General features: G+C 54.0%; 11 protein-coding genes across 11 annotated transcripts; 4 read left to right on the top strand and 7 right to left on the bottom strand.

Moving 5' to 3' along the window:
• Positions 1-48: 48 nt before the first annotated feature.
• On the bottom strand, positions 49-1803 carry EsH8_IX_000426 (uncharacterized protein; the record flags this gene model as incomplete). Its single annotated transcript, XM_083266762.1, has 1 exon — positions 49-1803. The coding sequence occupies one exon, from the start codon at positions 1801-1803 to the stop codon at positions 49-51; it is 1755 nt and encodes a 584-aa protein (XP_083130327.1).
• A 920-nt stretch (positions 1804-2723) lies between these two features.
• Positions 2724-4312, bottom strand: EsH8_IX_000425 (Zn(II)2Cys6 transcription factor; the record flags this gene model as incomplete). The annotated part of the gene is made up of 2 exons (XM_083266761.1): positions 2724-4197; positions 4260-4312. The coding sequence occupies 2 exons, from the start codon at positions 4310-4312 to the stop codon at positions 2724-2726; spliced, it is 1527 nt and encodes a 508-aa protein (XP_083130326.1).
• An 833-nt stretch (positions 4313-5145) lies between these two features.
• On the bottom strand, positions 5146-5769 carry EsH8_IX_000424 (uncharacterized protein; the record flags this gene model as incomplete). Its single annotated transcript, XM_083266760.1, has 3 exons — positions 5146-5200; positions 5254-5676; positions 5753-5769. The coding sequence occupies 3 exons, from the start codon at positions 5767-5769 to the stop codon at positions 5146-5148; spliced, it is 495 nt and encodes a 164-aa protein (XP_083130325.1).
• Positions 5770-8041: 2272 nt separating this feature from the next.
• Positions 8042-9209, bottom strand: EsH8_IX_000423 (class I SAM-dependent methyltransferase; the record flags this gene model as incomplete). The annotated part of the gene is made up of 6 exons (XM_083266759.1): positions 8042-8132; positions 8208-8627; positions 8693-8830; positions 8897-8934; positions 8990-9012; positions 9071-9209. The coding sequence occupies 6 exons, from the start codon at positions 9207-9209 to the stop codon at positions 8042-8044; spliced, it is 849 nt and encodes a 282-aa protein (XP_083130324.1).
• A 54-nt stretch (positions 9210-9263) lies between these two features.
• EsH8_IX_000422 (uncharacterized protein) lies at positions 9264-9881 on the bottom strand (the record flags this gene model as incomplete). The annotated part of the gene is made up of 5 exons (XM_083266758.1): positions 9264-9455; positions 9529-9551; positions 9604-9697; positions 9762-9797; positions 9855-9881. 5 exons carry the CDS (start codon positions 9879-9881, stop codon positions 9264-9266), a joined length of 372 nt encoding a protein of 123 aa, XP_083130323.1.
• A 1366-nt stretch (positions 9882-11247) lies between these two features.
• Positions 11248-11898, top strand: EsH8_IX_000421 (uncharacterized protein; the record flags this gene model as incomplete). The annotated part of the gene is made up of 1 exon (XM_083266757.1): positions 11248-11898. One exon carries the CDS (start codon positions 11248-11250, stop codon positions 11896-11898), a length of 651 nt encoding a protein of 216 aa, XP_083130322.1.
• A 342-nt stretch (positions 11899-12240) lies between these two features.
• On the bottom strand, positions 12241-13720 carry EsH8_IX_000420 (uncharacterized protein; the record flags this gene model as incomplete). The annotated part of the gene is made up of 2 exons (XM_083266756.1): positions 12241-13647; positions 13703-13720. The coding sequence occupies 2 exons, from the start codon at positions 13718-13720 to the stop codon at positions 12241-12243; spliced, it is 1425 nt and encodes a 474-aa protein (XP_083130321.1).
• Positions 13721-16576: 2856 nt separating this feature from the next.
• EsH8_IX_000419 (uncharacterized protein) lies at positions 16577-17255 on the top strand (the record flags this gene model as incomplete). The annotated part of the gene is made up of 2 exons (XM_083266755.1): positions 16577-16774; positions 16830-17255. 2 exons carry the CDS (start codon positions 16577-16579, stop codon positions 17253-17255), a joined length of 624 nt encoding a protein of 207 aa, XP_083130320.1.
• Positions 17256-17340: 85 nt separating this feature from the next.
• Positions 17341-18282, bottom strand: EsH8_IX_000418 (diphthine synthase; the record flags this gene model as incomplete). The annotated part of the gene is made up of 2 exons (XM_083266754.1): positions 17341-18066; positions 18148-18282. The coding sequence occupies 2 exons, from the start codon at positions 18280-18282 to the stop codon at positions 17341-17343; spliced, it is 861 nt and encodes a 286-aa protein (XP_083130319.1).
• A 439-nt stretch (positions 18283-18721) lies between these two features.
• Positions 18722-19435, top strand: EsH8_IX_000417 (U4/U6-U5 snRNP complex subunit SNU23; the record flags this gene model as incomplete). Its single annotated transcript, XM_083266753.1, has 1 exon — positions 18722-19435. One exon carries the CDS (start codon positions 18722-18724, stop codon positions 19433-19435), a length of 714 nt encoding a protein of 237 aa, XP_083130318.1.
• A 562-nt stretch (positions 19436-19997) lies between these two features.
• EsH8_IX_000416 (ubiquitin-conjugating enzyme/RWD-like protein) lies at positions 19998-20656 on the top strand (the record flags this gene model as incomplete). Its single annotated transcript, XM_083266752.1, has 2 exons — positions 19998-20163; positions 20292-20656. 2 exons carry the CDS (start codon positions 19998-20000, stop codon positions 20654-20656), a joined length of 531 nt encoding a protein of 176 aa, XP_083130317.1.
• Positions 20657-21439: the final 783 nt, after the last annotated feature.

Below are 21439 nucleotides of genomic sequence, written 5' to 3'. Positions count from 1 at the left end.
CAAGACAAGCGGCCCATGAACGAATTCCCGAGACAGACAGACGCTCTTCTAGTAGACCGGCATCTTGAAGGCGTCAAAGGTGTACTGCCAGCTGTCGTACGAAGCCTGGTCGTAGACGCAGTCGAACGAGGCGCCCTCGTCGGACCACAGGGGGCGCAGGGGCCAGCGGCAGAGGGTGTCAATGCCGACGCCGGTGTTATTCAGGGTGGCGGGGGCGTTGCCGTTCTCGACCCAGTCGATGACGGTCTGCAGGGTGGTCTGGGGCCAGCCGCCGTCGGGCTGGTTCGTGTTGGAGCCGCAGTGGGCGCCGCCGGGGACCAGGTACAGGCGGTAGAACTCGTCGAGGGCGGCGGTGCTCTCGTTGAGGGCCTGGCCGGGGAACATGGTGCTGCGGACGGACTCGTAGTAGTGCACCGACGAGCCGGCGGGGATGGAGTCGTCCTGCTCGCCGTGCACGTGGAGGATCTTGCCGCCGGCGGACTGGATGCCGCTGAGGTCCGGGTACGTCGTCTGTAGGGAGTCGGCGTACTTGTTCATGCCGTAGAGCATCCAGTCGCGGAGGGTGTCGGCGGTGACGTTGGTCAGGGACTCGAGCGAGCTGGTGTCGCGGAGCTGGAGGTAGCGGGCGACCCACTCGCCGCCGAGGCCAGAGATGCTCAGGCCCCAGGTTCCGGTCGTCTCGTCGTAGGCCGTGGAGGCGTCGGTGAAAGCGGAGCCGGGTTGGTAGCTGAGGTAGACCCTCTTGCCCTCGGAGTCGATGAGGCCGTCGTAGTACTGGGCGACCAGGGCGGCGGCCTCGGCCGTGACGGTGCCGTTCTGGGCGGGGGTCGGGTTGGTGGGCATCTGGCGGCGCGAGAGGGCGCCGAAGCCTCCGGGGCCGCCGCTTCCGGCCTTTGCCGCGCACGAGTACGGCTGTCCGACGGTGCTGTTGAAGTCGAAGGTGGCCTTGCAGAGGTCCGATCGCGCGACGACGCCGTCGGTCTTGCCGTCGAGGGGGTCGCAGGCGGCGATGGTCAGGTTGAGGATCTTCTCAAACTCGCACGAGGGGGGGAAGTAGTTGGCCGTCTGCTCCATGACGTTGGCGGTCAGATGGTTCACCTGCTGCTGTCCGTAGCGGAAGGCGGGGGCGCCGATGGCGAGGCCGTCGAACTGGTCGGCGAAGCGCTGGGCCTGGCTCCATCCCTCGCGGCCGCCCTCGGAGCAGCCCTGGTAGTACGAGTAGACCTTCTGGTCGTCGGCGACGCTGTAGAACTTCTTGGCGAACTCCTTGCCGAGCGTGGCCAGCTCGTTGTGGGCCTGGTATCCGAACATGTAGACCGACTGCCAGTTGACGGTGCCGTTGGCGGCGAGGAAGACGGCGTCCCACTGGGTGGTGAAGGAGCCGAAACCGCCGTCGGTGATGCCGGACACGGCGCCGACGATGATGCCGGTCGGGATGTACTGGCTCTGGGAGTTGATGGCGAGGCCGCCGCCGCCGGTCGAGACGTAGCGGTTCTGGAACTTGTCGGGGGAGGGCACCCAGTAGGTTACGTGAACCTTGTCGTCGGCGAGGCCGTCGTGGGAGTAGGCGAAGGTGACATTGCAGTATTCGATGGTGCTGGTGGGGTACCACTCGGAGCTGACGGAGGCGTTGCTGACAATGGTGGCCTCTACGGAGGTCGCGTCGATGGTGATTCCGGGGATGAAGCCGGACGCCGGGAGGGCATCTTGGGCGTGCGCGGACGTGCAGACGTCGGCGAGGGTTGCGGCGTGGACAATGCCCGGCGCGAGGGCAGCCGCGAGGGCCCAGTAGGGAGAGGGCATGTTGGAGTCCTAGGTAAACGATTGACAAGTTCCCCCCTCAAGGAAGAAGGTAATGATTGTGAAAGCGAAGGAGAGGCGTTGGTGATGATGCTCTACAACTTCCTGTTGGGAGGAGGAAACGCGCCATGTTATAAACATCACCGTTGGCCGCCGCATTCATCTATTCACCGGGCAGTGCGACCGGTCTCGCCGCCGTGCAATGCAGTTTCTCCATTCACGCAGTCCCTGAAATTTCATCGTGTTGAGCGTCGATCGAAACAGCATTACGACGTTGTCCTCGTCGGCGGCGCTTTGTCGATAGGCGACTGCGGCGCACTGCGGGCCAAAAGCGAGCCGGGGACGGGCTAGGTTTAATACTCCTCGGACTAGCCCCACAGTGGATACGGGGCGAGTGACGCGGGAGCTGCGCAAGCCCCATCGGACCAGCCCCACCGCCGCCACTTGTGCCAAGCGGCGTCCGGGGGACGGCATTGCAGCAGGGAGGCTGGTAACAATTCGCGTCCATGTTCTAGGAAGGTGCTCTGGGTGTTATAGTCCTCGGATTTCTCATCAGGAGTCGCTCGCCCGAAGTCGACGTCCGAGTGTGCGGCGCTCGGCCGAAAACTTCGGTCTGCCACGCGGCTGGTCGTTTCGCAGAAACATGATTCATGACAAGACGGCGACTTTCCAGGAAGCAAATGCTGGTGGATACTTCTAGAATTGGTCTTGGAAAAAATGCCATGGGGGCCTTCATATATATCACCAGGAATGGGGTCATCTGAATTTAGACTTGTGCCAGTTATGGATCCCCAGGGGGCGATGCACGATGAGTCGGTGGAAGCTGCCGAATCCCACAACGCATGCACGTCTAAATTCCTGGTTGTGCAGAAGCCATGCTTGCCAAGGAAGTAAAAAGGGATATCTCATTATTATTTGGGGGTTTACATAGGCTTCGAACACCTGATGCTCGGCACGTTGGGCAGTACCTGGCCTGGTTTTCGGTCCGTGATGTACTCCTGCTGAGTATGTACGCCCCCTTCAGCAAGCCTGCGCAGGAATCTTATAGTCCTTCGATATGTGACTGTTCCGTCCTCATTCTTTATCACGTCAAGTTCGTGGTCTATCGGCGCCGCAAATGTTCTCTTCTCCTCTGGCGGAAAGGAGAACTTGGCTAATGCCGCCGGGTTGCTCTCCAATGTGCCGTCGTCTAATGAAATCTCGTGCTCGATCTCGACATTGCGCCGTCCGACCCTGTAGAGCGTGCCAACGTCCACGAGGCCTTCTTTGGGCGCTGCGAGCTCGACCATCAGGGACAAACACTCTAGCCGGACCTGGAGGTCTCGGCATTTGTTGGAGACGAAGGCTAGTATCGACAGATACCCGCTCTCGAATGTGAAGCTGGCTTGCGGACGGTCGTCGGGGAATGCCTTTTTTAACTCCGATGCGCGACGTGCTAAGGCTACAATGGCGCGGAATCTGTGCATTTGCTCGTCGAACCTCGTCTCTTCTGTACCGTTGATCGTGCCAATCTGTATCTGCGTCATCTCGAACTTCATCATCATGCTGCAGATGGCAGCCTTTTGTGTGGATTCCGAAGGAGGGATGGTCGCGTCAAAATCGATCAGTCTCGAGTGGAACTCCTGCAGTCGTTTTTCGAGGTCTTGTTGTTCCTCCAGGGAAGTACCTCCGGTAGATACAAGTTTGACCGCATGTACCGTCAATTCGTCGATCGAGCCTTGTGCTTCGACAACACTGCTGAATTTCGTGGGCATCGGGGTTTCGAAGCCAATTAAGCCTGGCACAGCTGCGCTCGGGGGCGGTTTCCGCCCCAGGAAAAACGATATGAAACTTAGGCGCCGGAAGATTGGCATCAAGTAATCGCGCGCCCATGATGAGCATCCCACCCTGTTGAGGATCGTGATGCCATGCTTACAGTGCCGTAGCGCGGCCTCGACGTCGCCCTGCAGATACTCGATGCAGATGAAGAGAATGCACACCAGCAGCACAAGCTGCTCGTCATCTGCGGACTTGATACGCTGGATTGCCGCACCGTAGTGCCTCAGCGCGAAGTTGTTGCCGGGCTTTTGCCGCGTGACGCGGGCGCCGCCGTGGAAATCTTCGTACAGCGAGCTGACTGCCAGCACCGCGTGGCGCACGGCGGGCTCGAAATGACTGAATTGAATGACCAGATGGGTCCAAAAGTAAGTGTCCATCGGGCCCGACAGGACGGGCCCGACCATATGGGAGAAGAACTGGAACGCTCTCCCCTCCCGCTGGTCATGAGCGGTGAGCTGCTGGGGGCGATACCATGCCAAGCCGTTTTCGAGTATCGGCTCGTAGCCAGCACACTGGCGGCCGCTCGTTGTGCATCGCGTGCATTTGGGCTTGGTCTCGTCGCACTTGACCTTGCGAGCCCTAGTCTCTTGGGTCAGCCAGGTAGATAAGGTAGAGTTTTCGGCACAAGAGAAGTAACCCACTTGCATGTCCGACACCCTGTCTTCACCTTGGGACTGCCCTTCCGGGGCGGCATATTGTAGGGCGAGATGGCGATGAAGCCGAGGCGATATTTGTTGTCTTTGTTCTGCAGAGTGGGGCAAACCCGAAAGTTGTTTTATGGCGTCACCTCTTCACCGGCAATCAAACAGATCATGAGCTGTTGGCAGCACTTGGCACTAGTTAAGCTCAGATGAACAAGAGAAGAGCCGGAACGGGGCCAAAGCGAGAGAGAGAGCGGGCAAGGTAAATGGTTAGAGATGAAGGTCGTGGGGAGGTTCGAAAATCCTGCCGTCGGGGAGGGGATGACAGTCTTATGGGGCAAGTGCGAGCTATCCAGCCAGTGAGACGCGTACGTGGTTGAAAGGGGCAGCTGAGGATCAGATAGAGTGATGGCAGGGAGGCCGACCCCGGCCATAACGCCGAACACCCGACTCCGGGCTAAAACGTGCCAAAAGCCATTTGAGCTGGTTTATTGGGGGGTTAAGGTTTACCCTACTCATAGTAGCCCCACTAGTCCGATGTTGACGGGCTGCGGGTATCGGGTATACCGAACCTGGGGGCCGGTTAGCATGCCATCGACGGGGGCCGCCGTACTCGTTTCTTTCCAACTATCTGACGCCGAACGGACTGGGATGAGAGCCAATTTCGACGACATTCCATGTTCCCTACGGCGCTCCCTGGTTTAGGAGGTACAATCGTGGAAGAGTTCGTCTCTTCTGGTCGATATTGTTCGAGGCATTCAGGTAATACAAGTCGGGGAGCCAAGTCACCAACCCTTGCTAGTTGATAAAGACTTTCACACACCGTAAAAGAAGGGAAGTCGAGGTAGTCGACAAATTATGGGTGTTAACTGTCTCTTACCACGCATCAGTTCTCGGGTTCCTCCAAGGCCTTCTCTGGCTTTCGAGCAGAAACGTAATAGCTACAATATCAGCACGGGTGTTTTTCAAGACACTTCCACCAATCATCACTCACATTTTACAGTATCCGTGCATCTTTCTGTTTCGCAGATTTTGACGCGCCTCGCCACAAAGTGCAAGGACATCCTCCCGGGTCCACCCTAGGACGCGAGTAAGAAATGTCAGAGACAGCCCTTCGAGACCAAGGTCGAGGTCAACGCAATGGTATCGTCCGATCTCCTTGAGGCACGGGTCTGAAGGCCAGGAGTTGAATGGCCAAACGAATTCCTTGTACACGATGTCGATGAACCCGATCTCCATTTTGAACTCCGTGTGCTTTCCCAAGGCATCTGACACTGGTCGACCAATCTTTTCGGCGCTTTCTTCCACTAGCGCGTGCCAGCGCCATATGGCAGATTTCTTGGGCAGAGTGCCGTTGTCGCATCTGGGAGGTAGGTAAACGCCTCCGATCTCAAGGTAACCACCGGGAGACAAGGCACTAACGAGAGATTGTCTTTACTCAGCACAATAATAGGTAGAAGCTTTGCTCGAATTTTTGCACGTAAACGGCTTACTTGTAGACCTTCTGCATCGTCGTCCTTGGTTCTGAGAAGCAGCCTTCATTGCCTCGGCAGTGGATGAAGCAAAGGGCGCAGACTACATTTAACGCTTTTCAAGCTCGTTGATTTCAAAGGTGCAATTTAGGGGAGTCCTATAGTGATATTTTGCATCTAGCCAAAGACATTACAATGAAGAAACAGCCGGATACGTCTACTCACCATTCAGGCTGAATTAGAATGAGATCAGTTATCCGCTATTGCATGTGTCAGTAACCCGTCTCCTCAAGCCTCTGAGAGAAAGAAATCAATACCGAAATCGATTGCCCGCATGCCAGTTCCTGTGCTCGTATCCAGCACACGTTTGGCCGTCTTGTGGCCCGGGGACGTCGGTAGCTCACCCGCGAGGGTGATGAGCCAAATGCGGTGTTGTAAATCTTACAGATATTAGCATCATACTGGTCAAATAATCCAAATGCTCGACATACTCACCGAGTTTTTCATTCTCACGTTGAGATGGTGGGATTCATGCCAATGGTTATTTTCGAAACACAAAGTTTCGCTGAACCCGCCAGGCGCATACCTCGTCATTGGGGTAGTTGTATTCTGTTTGGGATTAGCATGAGTCTTCAAACGACTGTAAAGAGGTAGTACAAATTTCCATCGCTCACTGGCTGGTAAGTCCTGCCATTCTCAGCCTGGTGTTCCATGATGCTCAATCGAAAAGAAGCCAATGAAGAATCCTCGTAGAACTAACACAAGGGGGGTATCCATTATTAGCAAATGGACATCGAGTGACTCATGCTGATTCTGCTAGGATAAATGCACTCACTTTGCCAGTCTCCGAGACGCTGTCTGCCTGTACGGCCTACAAAATCGTAGAAGGGCAATATTAATCCCCTCCACTACAACCATTACTCGTTGGAGAATCCTATCGGACGGTTGAGTCGGGGTTCCTGCATTTTGAACACTTTAAATTTGAGTGACGGAGAAACCTGAGGACTAAGCGCTTAAGCCGGTGTCGAGTATGATAAAGGTCGGTACGTCAGGGTCACATACAGAGGCCAATAGCCGAGACTTTGGGAAGACTCTCACATAGATCTAGTTATGAGGGAAACAATGGGATTCTTTATCGGAAGAGCGATTGAATCATCTCTTTCCGTGGCCGGTCGGTGAGATAGGTGGTGCGCTTCCTAAATACAAAGCTTTGATCTCAATCACTAGTTTTGTTTGGCCCACAAGTATACCTTCAAGCGCCACGGCGGAGCCAGTTTCACTACCTAGGTCTGGGTCCGACCCGGAGGAGGGTTGTCCATACGTGGTATCTTAAGAGTTTAATCCATGGCAAGTTTCCACTACACAGTTGTTCGAGCAATGTTGGTTGGTGATTGGCTGAGAGGTTTCTGGGCGGTTGGTTCTTTGACGGGACACGACAAGACAACCATCCCATGTCAACAAGCAAACATGAGGTGATACGTGCAGCGGGCCAACGGGCCATGTTAACCTGCAGCCGGGAGGAGGTTTTAGGTGCGTTGAACCCCTGCAAGTTCGTTGGTAGTTTCCCCTCGATGCATCGGACATTTAACCATATCCGTCGTTGCTGTCCATTTCCATGTTCTATTTACCCACAAAATATTCCAGCCTCCAACACCGCGGTTTCCTGTTCATGAAATGACCGACTGCGTAGATGGCAACCTTGTCTGCTGGGAAGAGCTAGAATTGATGAAGTATTCATTAATATTATTGGGACTTTGAGACTTCTAGAATGGCCATGTCGTCTTTCGTTATAGAGTTTCCCTAGAGTCAAACTACAAAACAATGTGTTGGGTTTTCAGGGTGGCCATTGCCCTACAGCCAATGCTCTAGTGCCCGTCCACGCCTTCTAGATATAAGCTCTTGGCACATGCAAACATATTTAAAAAGTCTTCAGATAAATAATTAATACACTGCAGGTATGCGAGAGAACAAAAGAGCTTTTTTTATGAACGTTGGTCGTTCTTCGAGACTGGGTAATCCAAACATGAAACTTGCGCCGCCCTGAACTTTGACCTAAAATTCCCCTCATCTCCGGCATTATGAGGGTGGAATTGGATAATGTCGCATGCCTGCAACCTACTTTTTTCTTGTTAAACTCATCAAAAGCTCTCGTGATATTTTCTGATTACTTTAAAAATGTAGACTGTCAAATTGTCAAGTAAACACGTGCCCACCCAAGCGCAATAATTTTGTTGCTCGTTGTACGAATGAAAAGCAGCCACAGCTAAGCCAAAAGGCTGCTGGACGTTGTGCCCACATCTCCCTGATTGATCAACTCTCAGGTTCCCCTCCAGCACCCTCCTCCTCATCATCGCCCTCCTCCTCGGCTTCTTGTTCGGGCTTTCGGGCGTAGACACGGTGACTGTTCGATAGTCAGCAAAATGCGATCTCGGAAGTACTATCGGCTCAAGTATCAGAGCGGAAGATCCAGACTTACACTCGCCAGTACGCATGTATCTTCTTGTTACGGAGGTCCTTCCGCACATCTGCGCAGAATGCAAGGACTTCTTCCTTGGTCCATCCCAACACACGAGTGAGTAGCCCAAGAGAAAGTCCCTCGAGGCCTATATCAAGGTTGACGCACATATACCGTCCGATCATCTGGAGCTTCTCGTCTTTCGGCCACGAGTTGAGCGGGAAGATGTACTCCTTGCACGCGACGTCAACAAAGCCGGTGTATTCCATGGCTGCCGTGTACTTGGCGAAACCTTCCATCCGGCGTCCCATCTTTGTGGCTGCCTCGTCCAGCAGCTCGTGCCATCTTCGAAGAGCCGAGTCTTCAGGAAGGGTACCGTCGTCGCAGCCCACGGGCAGAATGACGTCTCCGACCTCGAACCAGCCGCCCGGTTCCAAGGCACTAGGAAAAGAAGTTATCAACTTGAGAGCTCAATGAAAATTGGCAGGTTCATTCTTGCCACTTACTCGTACACCTTTCTGATTATCTTCTTTGGGTCGGCGAAGCAGCCGTCCATGCTTCGGCAATGAATGAAATCGAAGGGCTTGGACCAGGTCCAAGGTTTCTCTAGGTCGTCGATTTCGAAGAGGCAGTTGGGAGGAGTCCTGTGAGTTTGTTAGACATGGGTATGGGGCTGCTTTCCATGATGTCCAGTGGACCATGATACTCACCAACCGGGCTGCATAGGGCTGAGATCAACACCCACAACCTGGTCAAGTCAGAATGAAATGAAGTATACCCCGAAAAAATATAAATGGTCAAACCTCAGCAGACGGAAATGTATCAGCTGTTGTGAATGGTCAATTAGAGTTGGGCGCCAATGTCGAAAACAGGAGACTGCATACCGAAATCCATTGCCCAGATACCGGTGCCGGTACCCATGTCCAAGACGTGTTTCGCTTCTTTGTGCCCAGGGGCGATCGCCAGTTCACCGTCAAGCGCCATTACCCAGATGCGGTGTTGAAAGTCTGTAGTTATCAGCATCTTCCAAGTTTACTGCCACTGGACTAGTATCTCATGTCTCGTGAGTGAGCATCACTACAAGACATGCAGGTGGCGTGATATTCTCCCTGCAAGCCGCTGTCTTGCATTGTATTTAATTGGCAAGAAGTTGTACCTTCCCGTTGTAATTGGCAAAATGCCGCACTTGTTGTGCTCACGCCAACTCGTAATCGAAGGGATACCGTGTCTAAGAGATTTGAAGTGCTTACCGAGACGGTCACTCTCCTTCTACATCACAAATCTCTTCGTTATCCAAGGGAACATTCTTCTTCATAATCAAATACATTGCAAAAATACTAACCTCGTCATTTGGGAAGCTGTATTCTGGCAAAGCATTAGCATGCAGTATGGAGAAGATTTGAAAGACAAATCTTACTCCCGGCGCTCATGGAATGGTATGTCCGTCCATTTTCTGCCTGGTTTTCCAAGATGCTTGATCTTAGCGAAGCAACAGACGAGTCTTCATAGAGCTAACAGACGGTGGGTTGTTTGTTAGTACGATGAATTCGACCTTGTATCGGGCGTGAAACTTACGTCTCCCCCATCCGATGCGCTTTCTACATCCGCGGCCTGACCAAGATGTCACGTTAGCCTGTCGCTGAATTTTAAATGCCAGTAGGATCTTACGATTGGGATATGCTGTGGTTCTTGCATCTTGAGAGCTGAATCTCCTGGAAAAAGGTACGGTACTTGAAAAACCGTATGCGTAAGTTGCTGGGAAGTATGATCGTGGCCACCGATACCGGGCAGGTCGAGTATAGGTTGAGTCCCGGCACTCTGGAATAGCTTACAGGTAAATCAGTCTGAAATTTGACAGAAGTTGTTGTAGAGAAGCAATGAAACCCGGACCCTCCCACACTCCGGGGGAAAATGTGGGAGATACTTCTTCCTAAATGCAAACCCACATCCCCTCCTCCATTCGTGTGACTGGCCTCGCTACGAGTGACCCCAGCCCCCGTTGCTTGAAGAAATGAGGGGCAACATAACTGTCCAAAAGAGGAATCTCATTTCATCTGGAGCATGGCCTATCTGCATTGTCCTCTTGTTGGTAAAAGATTATCGGCGATGGTTTGTGTTTTTTTCACTGGGCGGTTGGCTCGACGAGCAGACGTGATAGGACAAGGAGCCGAAAGAAGACCTCCAACCGAGGTGATGCCTGCACGACGGGACATACACGCCTGCAGCCGGATGGAGTTTCTGCATCAAAACCCCTGCAAAGCTGTTGGTAATTCCCCCCTCATCCCCTCGGAAGTTCGACCGCTTCCGTTGCCCATATCTCGTCGGCCGGCCTGCCTGTTTGCATCATCCGGGTGGGGGGCGGGGCACAAATGGCGTCGCTTCCAACGATGCGATTTGATAACTTGCGAGATGGCAGACTGCAGGAGGTGTTCATCGGTCAAGGACCTGTGGGGCGCCTTTCATGCCCGTGATAACTCGTGTGTTCGACAATGAGATACTGGTCCATTGGACCCAGCACATTGGAGAAGAAAAGAACCACTGTGTTGGCGCACATTTGCGGTCTTTTGTTTGTCCTGAGGAGGGCATCATCCCTTGGCGACAGGGACCATGTCTTGGAAGCCGGAACACATTCTTTGACAGTAAAACCAGCGAATCGCCTTCGTATCAGAAAACGTTACTGTTCGAAAGCCTTTGCCTTTGCTGCCGGTGGGTACGGCGTACATGCACGTGGGGAGGTCGCAAAACCTAGACTTCAAGTCTTTGAGAAGAACATAAAGACATTGTGCCAATGATTGAACAAATCCAAGACGACCTTGCGGGTCGGCTATATCTACGGCATGGTATCTCAATTGCCATCAAGTGTTTTCTCGGCCATCTACCAAACCAAATCTAAGCTGGAAAACTTCCATCAACCTACCAAACCGCCAAGGTGAGAAACACAAACCCCTCATCGTAGCTAACATCTCCTCTCACTAGAGCTCGACACGAGACTTTGAGAGGGAAAAGAGAAACGCGGACACAAAAGAAGAAGAAGAAGAAGAGAAAAAGGGGGGCTTTGAAGATGCTGAACCGACCCTCGACCCTCGACCCGGAGTCCTGCTTCCCTCAAAACGGCGTCGTAGCCTACCTCTCCCTCCACGGCCCAATCCACGCCCGTACCCTCTCCACCCTTAACGCCCTCCGCGCCTGGCCCGACTACGAGTCCTGCATGCCGCTGCTAACAGATCAGCAGCTCAACACCGACTGGGACTTCTCGCTCGCTTGCCACCCCCGATCCCCCCTGTCCGACCCGATACGCGTTCCACAGGCCGAGATCGACGTCACCTGGGACCCCTACAAGCTCCGCGCCCTCATCGAGGGTAGCCGTCAAGACCTGGGTGCCCTTCACCAAAGGGTCGTCGAGGTCGAAAGGGATGTCCACGATGTGATCCGCGTCATCGAGAACAGCCGACGTAGAGAGCGAGTGGTTTATCCCGACAGTTGGCTCGGCAGCGCTGGTGGGCGGAGGGGACACCGTGATCGCCAGGCGACGCCGACGCCGCCGGCCGCTTCCTCCGAGTACAAGGTCGACGACGCATGGGATGTTTACAAGCTTCGCGAGGTAATTTCCAGCATTCAAGCAGATGTTGAAAAAACGGTAATCAAACTTGCTAAATTGGAGACAGAGCTTCGAGATAGGCAAAAAGAGGCAGATGGATATCCAAGGTCGTAGAGGTCTGCGAAGTGAAACAAAAGGTAGGTCTCACGCTAGTACTAGATGTGGACGATATCCGTGTAGGGCTTATCACAAGAGTCAAATACCGACCTCATGAGTCTTAATTACTAGTTAAACATGGTATCTATTTGCTCTGTAGCAACGTGTGGTATCATAATCTCATGACCTGAGCAAAGCAACTCCTAGACCTTTTCCTTCCGATAATCCCTGCCCATCTTTCACATGCCATGCATGATGGTCCCAAACCGTGTCGTATTGATAATTCATAATTTTCCGTCATGTATACGGGTTCGCCGCGTATAGTATTGATTGCACCGCTTTTCCCACTCCTCTGATTGTCTACAGTTCGTCGTCATCCATCTCGAGCAGGTCCAGAAGGCTGGGGTGAGGCTCCCCGCAGCAGGGGCACACACCAAGCTCATCGTCATCACCCATCATCTCCTCAATGTCTTCCATAGGATAGCCGCTGCTGCGGCAAAATTCGGTCCACTGGCGTTCATCACCGTCGCGCGTCTTAGGCACCTTCTTCCAGATTGTCAAGTCCTTGCGATTGGCTGCAGAGCTGGGATGACCTGTCTCCCGAGGTGCAGGGGGCATGATGGGCTCGCGGGGATGGTGGTGGCCCAAATCTGACTCTGAATCCGATTCATGATCATGAGACGACGAGTCGTCCTCGTTCTTCTTTGATTTCAAAGTCTTCCATCCCCGGACGACACGAGCGCAACTCGAGATTCCTGGAAGGGGTTTCAATGCGTTCTTCAACTGGACAAAGGAGGGAAGACCGGCGAGGAAGAGGCCCTCATCCCGCAGAAGACCTGTAAGCTCAGCAGTCGCCTTGCTGCCTGCATCATCTATAGGCAAGCCGGTAACCTGCAGCTCATTGAGTGAGCAACCCAGCTCATGAGATGCCATATCATGAAGATCGCTGCCGGGCATAGGTAAGAAGTCGTCCAAGAAGTTGACAAGGTCGATCCTGAGAGACTCAAGCTCAGGGAAAAGCCTCGGGCGAATAAGCTTCTTGTCGTGCTTGGGATCATGAGGTGCGCGGAGGGCACGTAGGAAGTCTGTCACCTGACCCCAAGAGTAACAGCGGAAGCCGCCGCGAGCGTATGTGTGCTCATTGACGCGAGGGATCGTCCGCAAAGTGATATCGTTCTTGAGGGCGGGGTGGTACGACCGCTCGAGCTTATGCTTGCGCTTCTTGTCGTCGAAGAACTGTGCGATAATGCGGAAGTTGACATGCTTTATGTTCTTTCGATAGGAAAAATCCAACTCGGAGAAATTCAGTACCGCCTCGGGAGTGGTGAAAGCGAAAGAGTTCTGATCCCACAGAATGCGGCTACCTTCCTCATGCATGGCCTTGCATGTCGCCAAGAAATGAATGGCAATTTGGTTGCCACGACTTCTCTCCAGGGGCGTCAAGTTCTCAGGTTTGATCTTCGACAGAGGGTCAATGATAGGGCCCTGAGAAGTTAGAGAGTACTTCAGGATGCGTAACAAGACTTCAGTTGGTAGATAGGGATACGGATGAGATTCGGCGCAGATGGAAGATCGAGTGCGTCGGCCAGGGCGGTTGTGGCTTTGATAAGTCGCCGAAATGGGCGACCATGAGACGCCGTTCTCGCGGAGAAGTTTCTTGAGCCTCGCATTTTCGTCAGAGAGCGCCTTGTTCTTGGACCGAAGAGGGTGATTGTAGTGAGCTTCAGCCTGATCATCCACGTCACGACACTCCCATGGCAGGATCTCCTAGACAACGGTTAGTATAAGCACCGAGGATGGCAAGAGCTAGTGGTCAACGCACCAAGTCCCGATGCGCCATGGTGATTTGAGATGCAACCACCTGTAGAGGGTTGATGACGTTGAAATGGTTAGTCAGCTAGCGGGTCAAACGGAAGTGGGTGTCCGCCCGATTGACACGAGCTGATGCGACGTGAATGCGAGAACTGGGGGCTTGTTAGGGTAGGATGAGAGTGTGCGTCTCTGTCGATTGTCGAGTAAACCAATGGCGATGACTTGAATTGCCAAAAAATGGTTCACCGGAAGTGAAAAAAAAAAAAAAAAAGCGTGATTGACAATTGGTTTGGCAGGTGGGAAGCGCGCTACAGTAAGGCAGGGTACGGACGGGAGACCGAAGTGAGGCGAGTTTGTGATGCGACCCACGACTGGATGAGGAAAGGTGAAACGAAAGTTTGGAGGTATGTGGTTCGGGCGTTCGTCTTGACGTTATGAACGGGCCGGTTAGGAATGAGAGTCAAAATGAGGAGAGTCAGACAATCCCGCGGTCTCGGAAGTCAGGAGGGTGAATTGACAAGAAAGGAAGGGAGGAAAAGAAAAATGCCAGCCGAGTCGCCAATAGATATTGGCAGTCAGGGATGAAGATTGCCGAACGGCAGCCTCCTGGCAAGCAGTCACAAAGATCTTAAGGTGAGGCAGGTAGGAGTAGGAGGAGTGTCGGCGATGGTGGATGCAGAAGAAGCGGGCGGACCGCTTCAGAGTCAGCGTCGAGTCGGTCGTCGGAATGTTGTGTCCACCCTCCCAGGGGCGTTGGATTGGTGGTCTGGTTGTGACAGAACGCAGCTGTGAGAGGGTTGATTTGAGTGCAATCAGCCTCAGCGTCCTTCATCAGAGGGGGTGGGCTGGGACTGGAGGAGGCAAGGTAATGGGGAGGGGGGGGGGAAATTGTGTGATTGAAGAGGGATGGACAATCACGAGGGAAAGAAAAAAAAGGGTTCAAGATGACGGAAGGGCAAAAGGCAAGAACGATGTCTGGTCTGGCAGATCAGCGCGGAAGGAAAGTGGACGGGAGAGTGGAGAGTGGAAGGTGGAAAGGGCGGGTGGTGTCCAGCGACAGTGACAGTCTGTCCACCTCAGCAATGTCGCCCGTCTCAGCTTTGACGGTGCCGATGTCCGCCGAGACCCCGAACCTGGGCTTCATTTGGGCGGGCTCTTCATTCCCACGCTGAATGACACGACGGGGGCTGCATGCACTACAAGGTTTTTGGCGGCAACATGTGTGTCTGGGCTCGCTGCTTCTGCTCTTGCTTCTGCTGTTGCTGTCGCTTGGATTCTCCTGCGGTAGCAATGCTCTTGCTGCAGGCGGCTGATTTCAACCACGGCACCCGGTGAAGGGCATACCAAAGCGACTGCCACGACACAGCATGCAAAAGCGATGCCAATTGGCCAGTGCATTTCTGGATGAGTGGGGCGGCTGCAGCTGTCCGGCGATTACTCGCATCCAGAGATGCATTGACTGTAGATTGCCATGAGGAGGGCAGCTGCTGGATGGGGAAAATGGCGATGCGTTGAGGGGAGAATGGCATAAAAAGACCGCTCCGGGCCTCACAGACATGGTACCGTAACAGAAGCCTGACCTGGAAAGAGATGAGGGGGAGGGGCAGACGCACAGGGGTACGTGCTTTGCGTTCGGCTTCTCCTTCTCGATTGGTGTCCAGCTCCTGTTGTTACTCCTCTTCCTCCTCCTACCAGCTCCTGCCTACCGAAAGCTCCAGAAACTCTTTCGGACAACGTGCGAAGCAATGACCATAGTTAGTTACCGTGTGCTCTGCGCCTGCCTACTGGTAAGGTGATTTCATTTTCATTTCCTGATGCGATGCAAGTTTCCTGTGCTCTACCCTGGGCTTGGGAAAGAGCTGTTGCGTGTTGGACAGGTCCGGCATCATGGTTATCTAACACCGAGGGAAAGGAACAAAATAAAAACCTACGCCTTGCATCTGATATGTATGGTAGCAATCGACATGCCAAGCAAGGGGACACCTCCTTCAACAATCCGCACTAGCTGCTATTGTGAGTACGGGTAACCTATTGCAGCGTCCCGAGGTGTCTTACAATCGCCGTTTGATGACGGGATCGGATCGCCTGTCATGACAAGATGGGACTCTGAATTTGGCACTGACTGGGCATCGGGAAGGAGCATGGAGCTCGGCCGAATTATCCTAAAGCGCGACAAAACCTGTTATAATTCTTGCCGCTGAACCGTGCCTGCAGCTGTCGCAGGAGCTGTCAGTTCCTGTCTCTCGTTTTGCACATGGCATGACAGTGGACAGACTGTGAGAACAGAACTGCCTTCTTTGCATTGGCCACAGCTGACACACAGGCCAGGCTTGTCTGGCACGAAGTCACATGAGATGCCTCTTTTAATTGGGCAAAAAAGGACCTCTCTACAGGTCCGTGTTCTCGCCCAAATAGAGAAAATGGATAAACCAACGAGGTCGTTTTTCTGCCATTGCCGCCAGCAAGCGAGGTAGCAGACGATCAATGATGAATTATCCCCATAAAATGCGTCGTTCGTAGCGGCTACGGTCCCCATCGTGCCACAGCCCGCCGCCCCCTTCTGTTTTTGTAGGTGCAGCAAGTGCTCCCTCTCCGCTCTTGACGTCATCATGTCTTGCCAATTACACTTCAACCTCACCAGCACCCGGGTACGCAATGACCCAACGTGCTTTCGATGATGAAATGTGCTGTCTATTGCAGGGTAGCTGTAGTGATGAGGTCAGCTCCCCCAACGGGTTCAAATAAGCCAGCTACAAAGACACCAGCTACAAAAGCTCACCTTCCATACTTCACGATACAACCACCCATACAATTTTACTCGACTGTCTCTTCACCAACTAAACGACATTTCACTCTAATACCCAATACCCAAATCACCTCCAACATGTCTTTCAGCAACACTTCCACCGGCAGTAAGCCCGCTGATCCCTACAAGGCCGCCAACCAGGACAATGACGTCCCTGTCAAGGAAAAGGTCGAGGCCTTCGTCAACTTCGCCGACAAGACAAAGTTTGCCATGATGACCACCAGAGACGCCAAGTCCGGTGCCCTCGTCTCTCGCGCCATGGCCCTCGCTGCAACGGTTCGTATCGCTAATATTTCTCTTCATTTGGCTTTGTCTTTCTAACTCTGACTAGGAAAACGGTGGCGTCGACCTGCTGTTCCACACCAACACCGAGTCTCACAAGACCGATGAAATCGACAGTGACCCCCACATCAACATTTCCTTCATCAACAGCTCTGGCGACTGGGCTTCCGTCTCGGGCGTTTCCAGCGTGATCACCGACCGTTCATTGGTCAAGCAGCACTACAGCCCTACTCTGAAAGCATGGCTCGGTGATCTCGGTGACGGTACCCACGATGGCTCCGAGAATGACCCGCGTATTGGTATTATCCGCGTCAAGACCGTCAGCATCACGTATGCGATTAGCAACGCCACAGTCATTGGCAAGGTTGCCCAGCTAGCAGAGGGTATCGTGACGGGTAGCCCGGCGAAGGTTAACAAGCTCAGAGAGATTTCCTCTCAGGAGGTTCAGCAATACCGTTCTGCCGCTTCTGCTTAAATGCGATGGATTTCATGTATGATTAGCATGGTGGTTGAAGTTTCGGGGAACAGCACCAACCCGAATAACGGGATATGAATGATGACTATTGCTTCCCATAATCCGCCTTCCAGCTCTTGTCAAACGTCTCCTTGTTCACCGCGAATTCGCGGATGTAGTCGTACTCGAGCTCGTGCGCCCTTCTTCCAAGCAGAACCATGCTGTGCAACGGGCCACCCAGAACATCGTCTGTGTCACACAGCTCCTTTAATGTGCCAGCGACGTACTTCTCGGTCTTGCCTCCCACACGCGCCGCTCCCACAGCCAAGCTGTCGGATGTATAGACGCCCTCCTTCTTCTCCTCCTCAATCTCGAGCATCTGCGCCGCGCACTGTCCGACGGTCATGTACCGCGGCGGCTGGTAGACCCTGCGGCCTCTCGCCATGTCCTCCAAGCTCTGCTCCTTGACCTTGATGTCAAGTAGCACCAGCGTATGCAAGCCAATATCCCGGTTCTCCTTGATGCGGTCGTAGAACGACGCGGGCTTCCACGTCTCGGTGAAGAAGACCATGGAGACGGTCTGGCCAAAGTTGTACAGCTGCAGGCCGGTGGCGCCGATACCGGACATGATGGAGGCATTGGGGACGGTGCGGATCGGGATCGAGAGCTCACGCGCGCGGAGGACGAGATCGGTGTGTGTTGTGGCGCCGAAGGGGTCACCAACGACGCAGAAGGCGACGTCTTCGTTCTGGGCGTTACGGAGGATCTCGTCGCTGTTGGACTCGACCATTTCGCGATCGGCGACTACGATTTCGCGGCCATAGTAGCTCTCCTACTGGCAATATCCAGCGTTAGACACTTGGGGATCAGGATGCTTGGAGGATGAGTTCAAGAGGGACGGGAGCGGGCGCACCAAAACAGCCTTGTCCACGAGGAGGATGCTGGTGTAGGCTTCCAGGTAAACCCTGGAGGCCTTCTTGACGACCTCAAGGCCCTTGACGGTGATGTCCGTCTCGTCAGACAGACCGAGACCCACGAGGTACAACATCTTTGCGGTATAACGAAGTTGTCCAACAACAATTGGCGGTTTTACTGCAGAGACGAGACGTGGAAGAGTTAGTCACCACAGGTGGAACTTTCAGAGTCGGGCGCAACTTTTTTGCATTTTTTTGGAGGGGGAGGGATGGAGGGGTAGGTAATTTTTAGCGCGGCAACCCCACCATCGGCACCCCTGGACCTTGTCTCGCCTGGCCCCTCCCAATTTTCCTCCGCCCAATCCCTGCAGCCTCGCCCGCCCCCGGCTCTTCTCCCAGGCAGTAAATTTCATCATCGAACGCGTCTGGCCACTGTTGGTCCTGCTCAGCAATTGCCAATCACAACTCCACGCAAGCGAATAAGACACCACTCAACCGCCACTCCAACTTCCAATCCTCGACCCGAAATACTACAAACACTGTAGCTCCACTCAGAAGAAACGCTCACGAACAATGGCCGATAAGAAAGGCGGCGCCTATGGCGCGCCGGCGGGTGACACCGACTTCCGCAAAAACTGGGACTTGGACGAATACGCCGCGAGAGCCAAGGACCGCGAGGCCAAGGAAAAGGAGGAATCCAAGGCGCGATACGAGGCGAAGCTCGCCGGGAAGAAATACCACACGCCGCTGACTGGCAACGAGACGTTCACGCAGGCGCGGCGGAATGTGCTGGATCTCAGCACACAGGTTGGCAAGACGCAGCTCGTGCCGGCCGGCGCCGGAGTGGGAAAGCGCGGTCGTGGCGCCGGATTCTACTGCGAAGCTTGCGATCTTACCTTTAAGGACAACAAGCAGTTCGTGGAGCATCTGAACACGCCGCAGCATCTGGCCAACACAGGTCAGACGACCGAGGTGAAACGAGCGACAGCCGAGGAGGTTAGGCAGCGAATCGAGTGGCATTGGCAGAGGATGCTGGATCTCGAGAAGGAGAAGGCAACGAGCTTGCACGATAGGCTTGCGTTGAGGGAGGAGGAGAGCTTGAAGGAAGCCGAGGAGAGGAGGAAGAAGAGAAAAGACGCCGATGAGAAGAGACGAGCCGAACGGGAGGCAGCGGAGAAGGTCAAGCTGGAATACGGGGAGGACGTGCGGGTTGAAGGAGAGCACGACGAGGATGACATGATGGCAGCGATGGGGATTACGGGATTCGGGGGGTCGAAGAAGAAATGAGCTGGGTAGGGAAAGCGCGGTTCAAGAGTTGTACGATGTCCCTGGATGCAAAATGATACCCTTGTTTGGCAGAATGGAGCATTTTTCCTTGGTGATGGAATGTGGGAGAAGCTGTCAAACTGCATCAGTAAGTGGCGTGTCGAATACTCATGGCAAATCGTCACGATTCTGGACGATAGGGAGCAAATCCAGCTTCACCGACACCTTTCGGTGTGCTTCGGTGAGACAAGCCGCACGGACACACTGGACCCCTGCAGCTTGGGCAACCCCACATTGCATTGGCTCCGATTTCAACGACCTCATTATAGGTAGTCAGCTTGTCGCCTTCCCCTCCAAACCGCATTCCCGCTCGACCCGCACGCGACAAACCATCCGACAGTGTTTGCCCTCGCACACACAATCGCGCAACACGTGCGACGCCAGAACCGACACGTCTCACAAAACCCGTCGACCTTCCGTTCTGTCAGGTCTTTCTGGCCTCTCACGTTCCACCCGATTGAAGCGTCCTAGCTCAGTCCTCAGAGTACCTTTACCTTCGGAGACAGCCCCGGCTTGCGAAACCATGGCATCGTCTTCTGCAGCGGCGGCCGCGCTGCTCGGCCGACAGCTCAAGGAGATGCAGACAGGCAAAGACATCCCCGGCATATCGTGCGGCCTCGTCAACGACAGCAATATTTTTGAGTGGGAGGTGATGCTCATGATTAGCGACGACTGCAAGTACTACGGAGGTACGGTTCCCCTTCTGTGCTACACATGCGCCATCTCTTCTTTGATACCTTAACCGCTCGCCCTTCCTACAACCTAATTTCCATCCCGCAACCTCTGCCGGCGCAACCGCTAACTCTACCCGCTACAGGAGGTAACTTCCGGGCCCGGCTGGTCTTCCCGCCGAACTACCCGCTCATGCCGCCCTCCTTGACCTTCCAGACGCCGATCCCCTTCCACCCAAACATCTACCCGGATGGCCGGCTGTGCATCTCTATCCTGCACCCGCCTGAGGAGGACCAGTACGGATACGAGGCGGCGTCGGAACGGTGGAGCCCCGTGCAGAGCCCCGAGACGATCCTGCTGAGCACAATCAGCCTCTTCCACGGCCCCAACGACGAGTCGCCCGCCAACGTCGAAGCTGCGCGCATGTTCCGCGAGGAAAAGGAGGGCAAGAACAAGGATTTCCGGAGGAGATGTCGGGCTTGTGTGCGAGAGAGCCTCGGCGAGGACTGAACTCTGTCGCATTGAGACAGACGGGAACGAGAGAGAAGAACCCCGTTTGTTGAGGGGGATAGGGGCCATCGGGACGAACGAAAGAAGACAAGAGATAATGGGGGTCGAACAGTTCGGGCCGCCTCAGGCGTAAGGGGTAAAGGACCTGCATCATGGCGTTTGGAGATACCGAAAGCATTTTACCAAGCTGGGTTGGCATTTAAATTGACGCCTTACTCTTTCTCTTTGAAAGCCCGGAATGGATCGGGCGGCGTATTGGATAGAAATTTCGAAGCGTTCTGTTTGTGGATTCCAAGTTTAATCGTGGTGTCCGGAGTTGAATCCGACTGGTTTACCCATGATACCTCAGCCGCAGCCTCAAGCCGTTGGCGCAAAGCAAGTGAATAGAGCATGTGGTACTTGGACTACAGATGCGAATTAAAAGCATATGGCCAAGTATCTTGATAAACTCGATGTTTATTGTGAGAAGCACTGCATCCATGTGTGGTGGATGGTCCTTCCAGATATCAGATCCTCTCCATCTCACTCAGTCCAGTTTGTGGTGTCGCCATATCTGGGATTCCACGCAAGAGTGTGAGCCAGTCTTTCCAATCTTGGTCGCGGTCACAACTTCATCTCATATCATCTCAATTTCGCCTCTGAGCGATCATTCCTAGCTGCCTGAAATGCGTTGGAAGTCTCTCGAAGGATCCAATACCCATATGGGACATACACACAACTGATTGCGCCCCAACTCGGTGCTGCACCGTAGAGGGTGACCTATCTGCTATGGGGGATCTGCTG

The sequence above is a fragment of the Colletotrichum jinshuiense genome, chromosome 9 (assembly GCF_051148585.1).
Source record: "Colletotrichum jinshuiense chromosome 9, complete sequence".
Lineage (NCBI taxonomy): Eukaryota > Fungi > Ascomycota > Sordariomycetes > Glomerellales > Glomerellaceae > Colletotrichum > Colletotrichum jinshuiense.
This window is presented reverse-complemented; position numbering and strand designations above follow the sequence as displayed.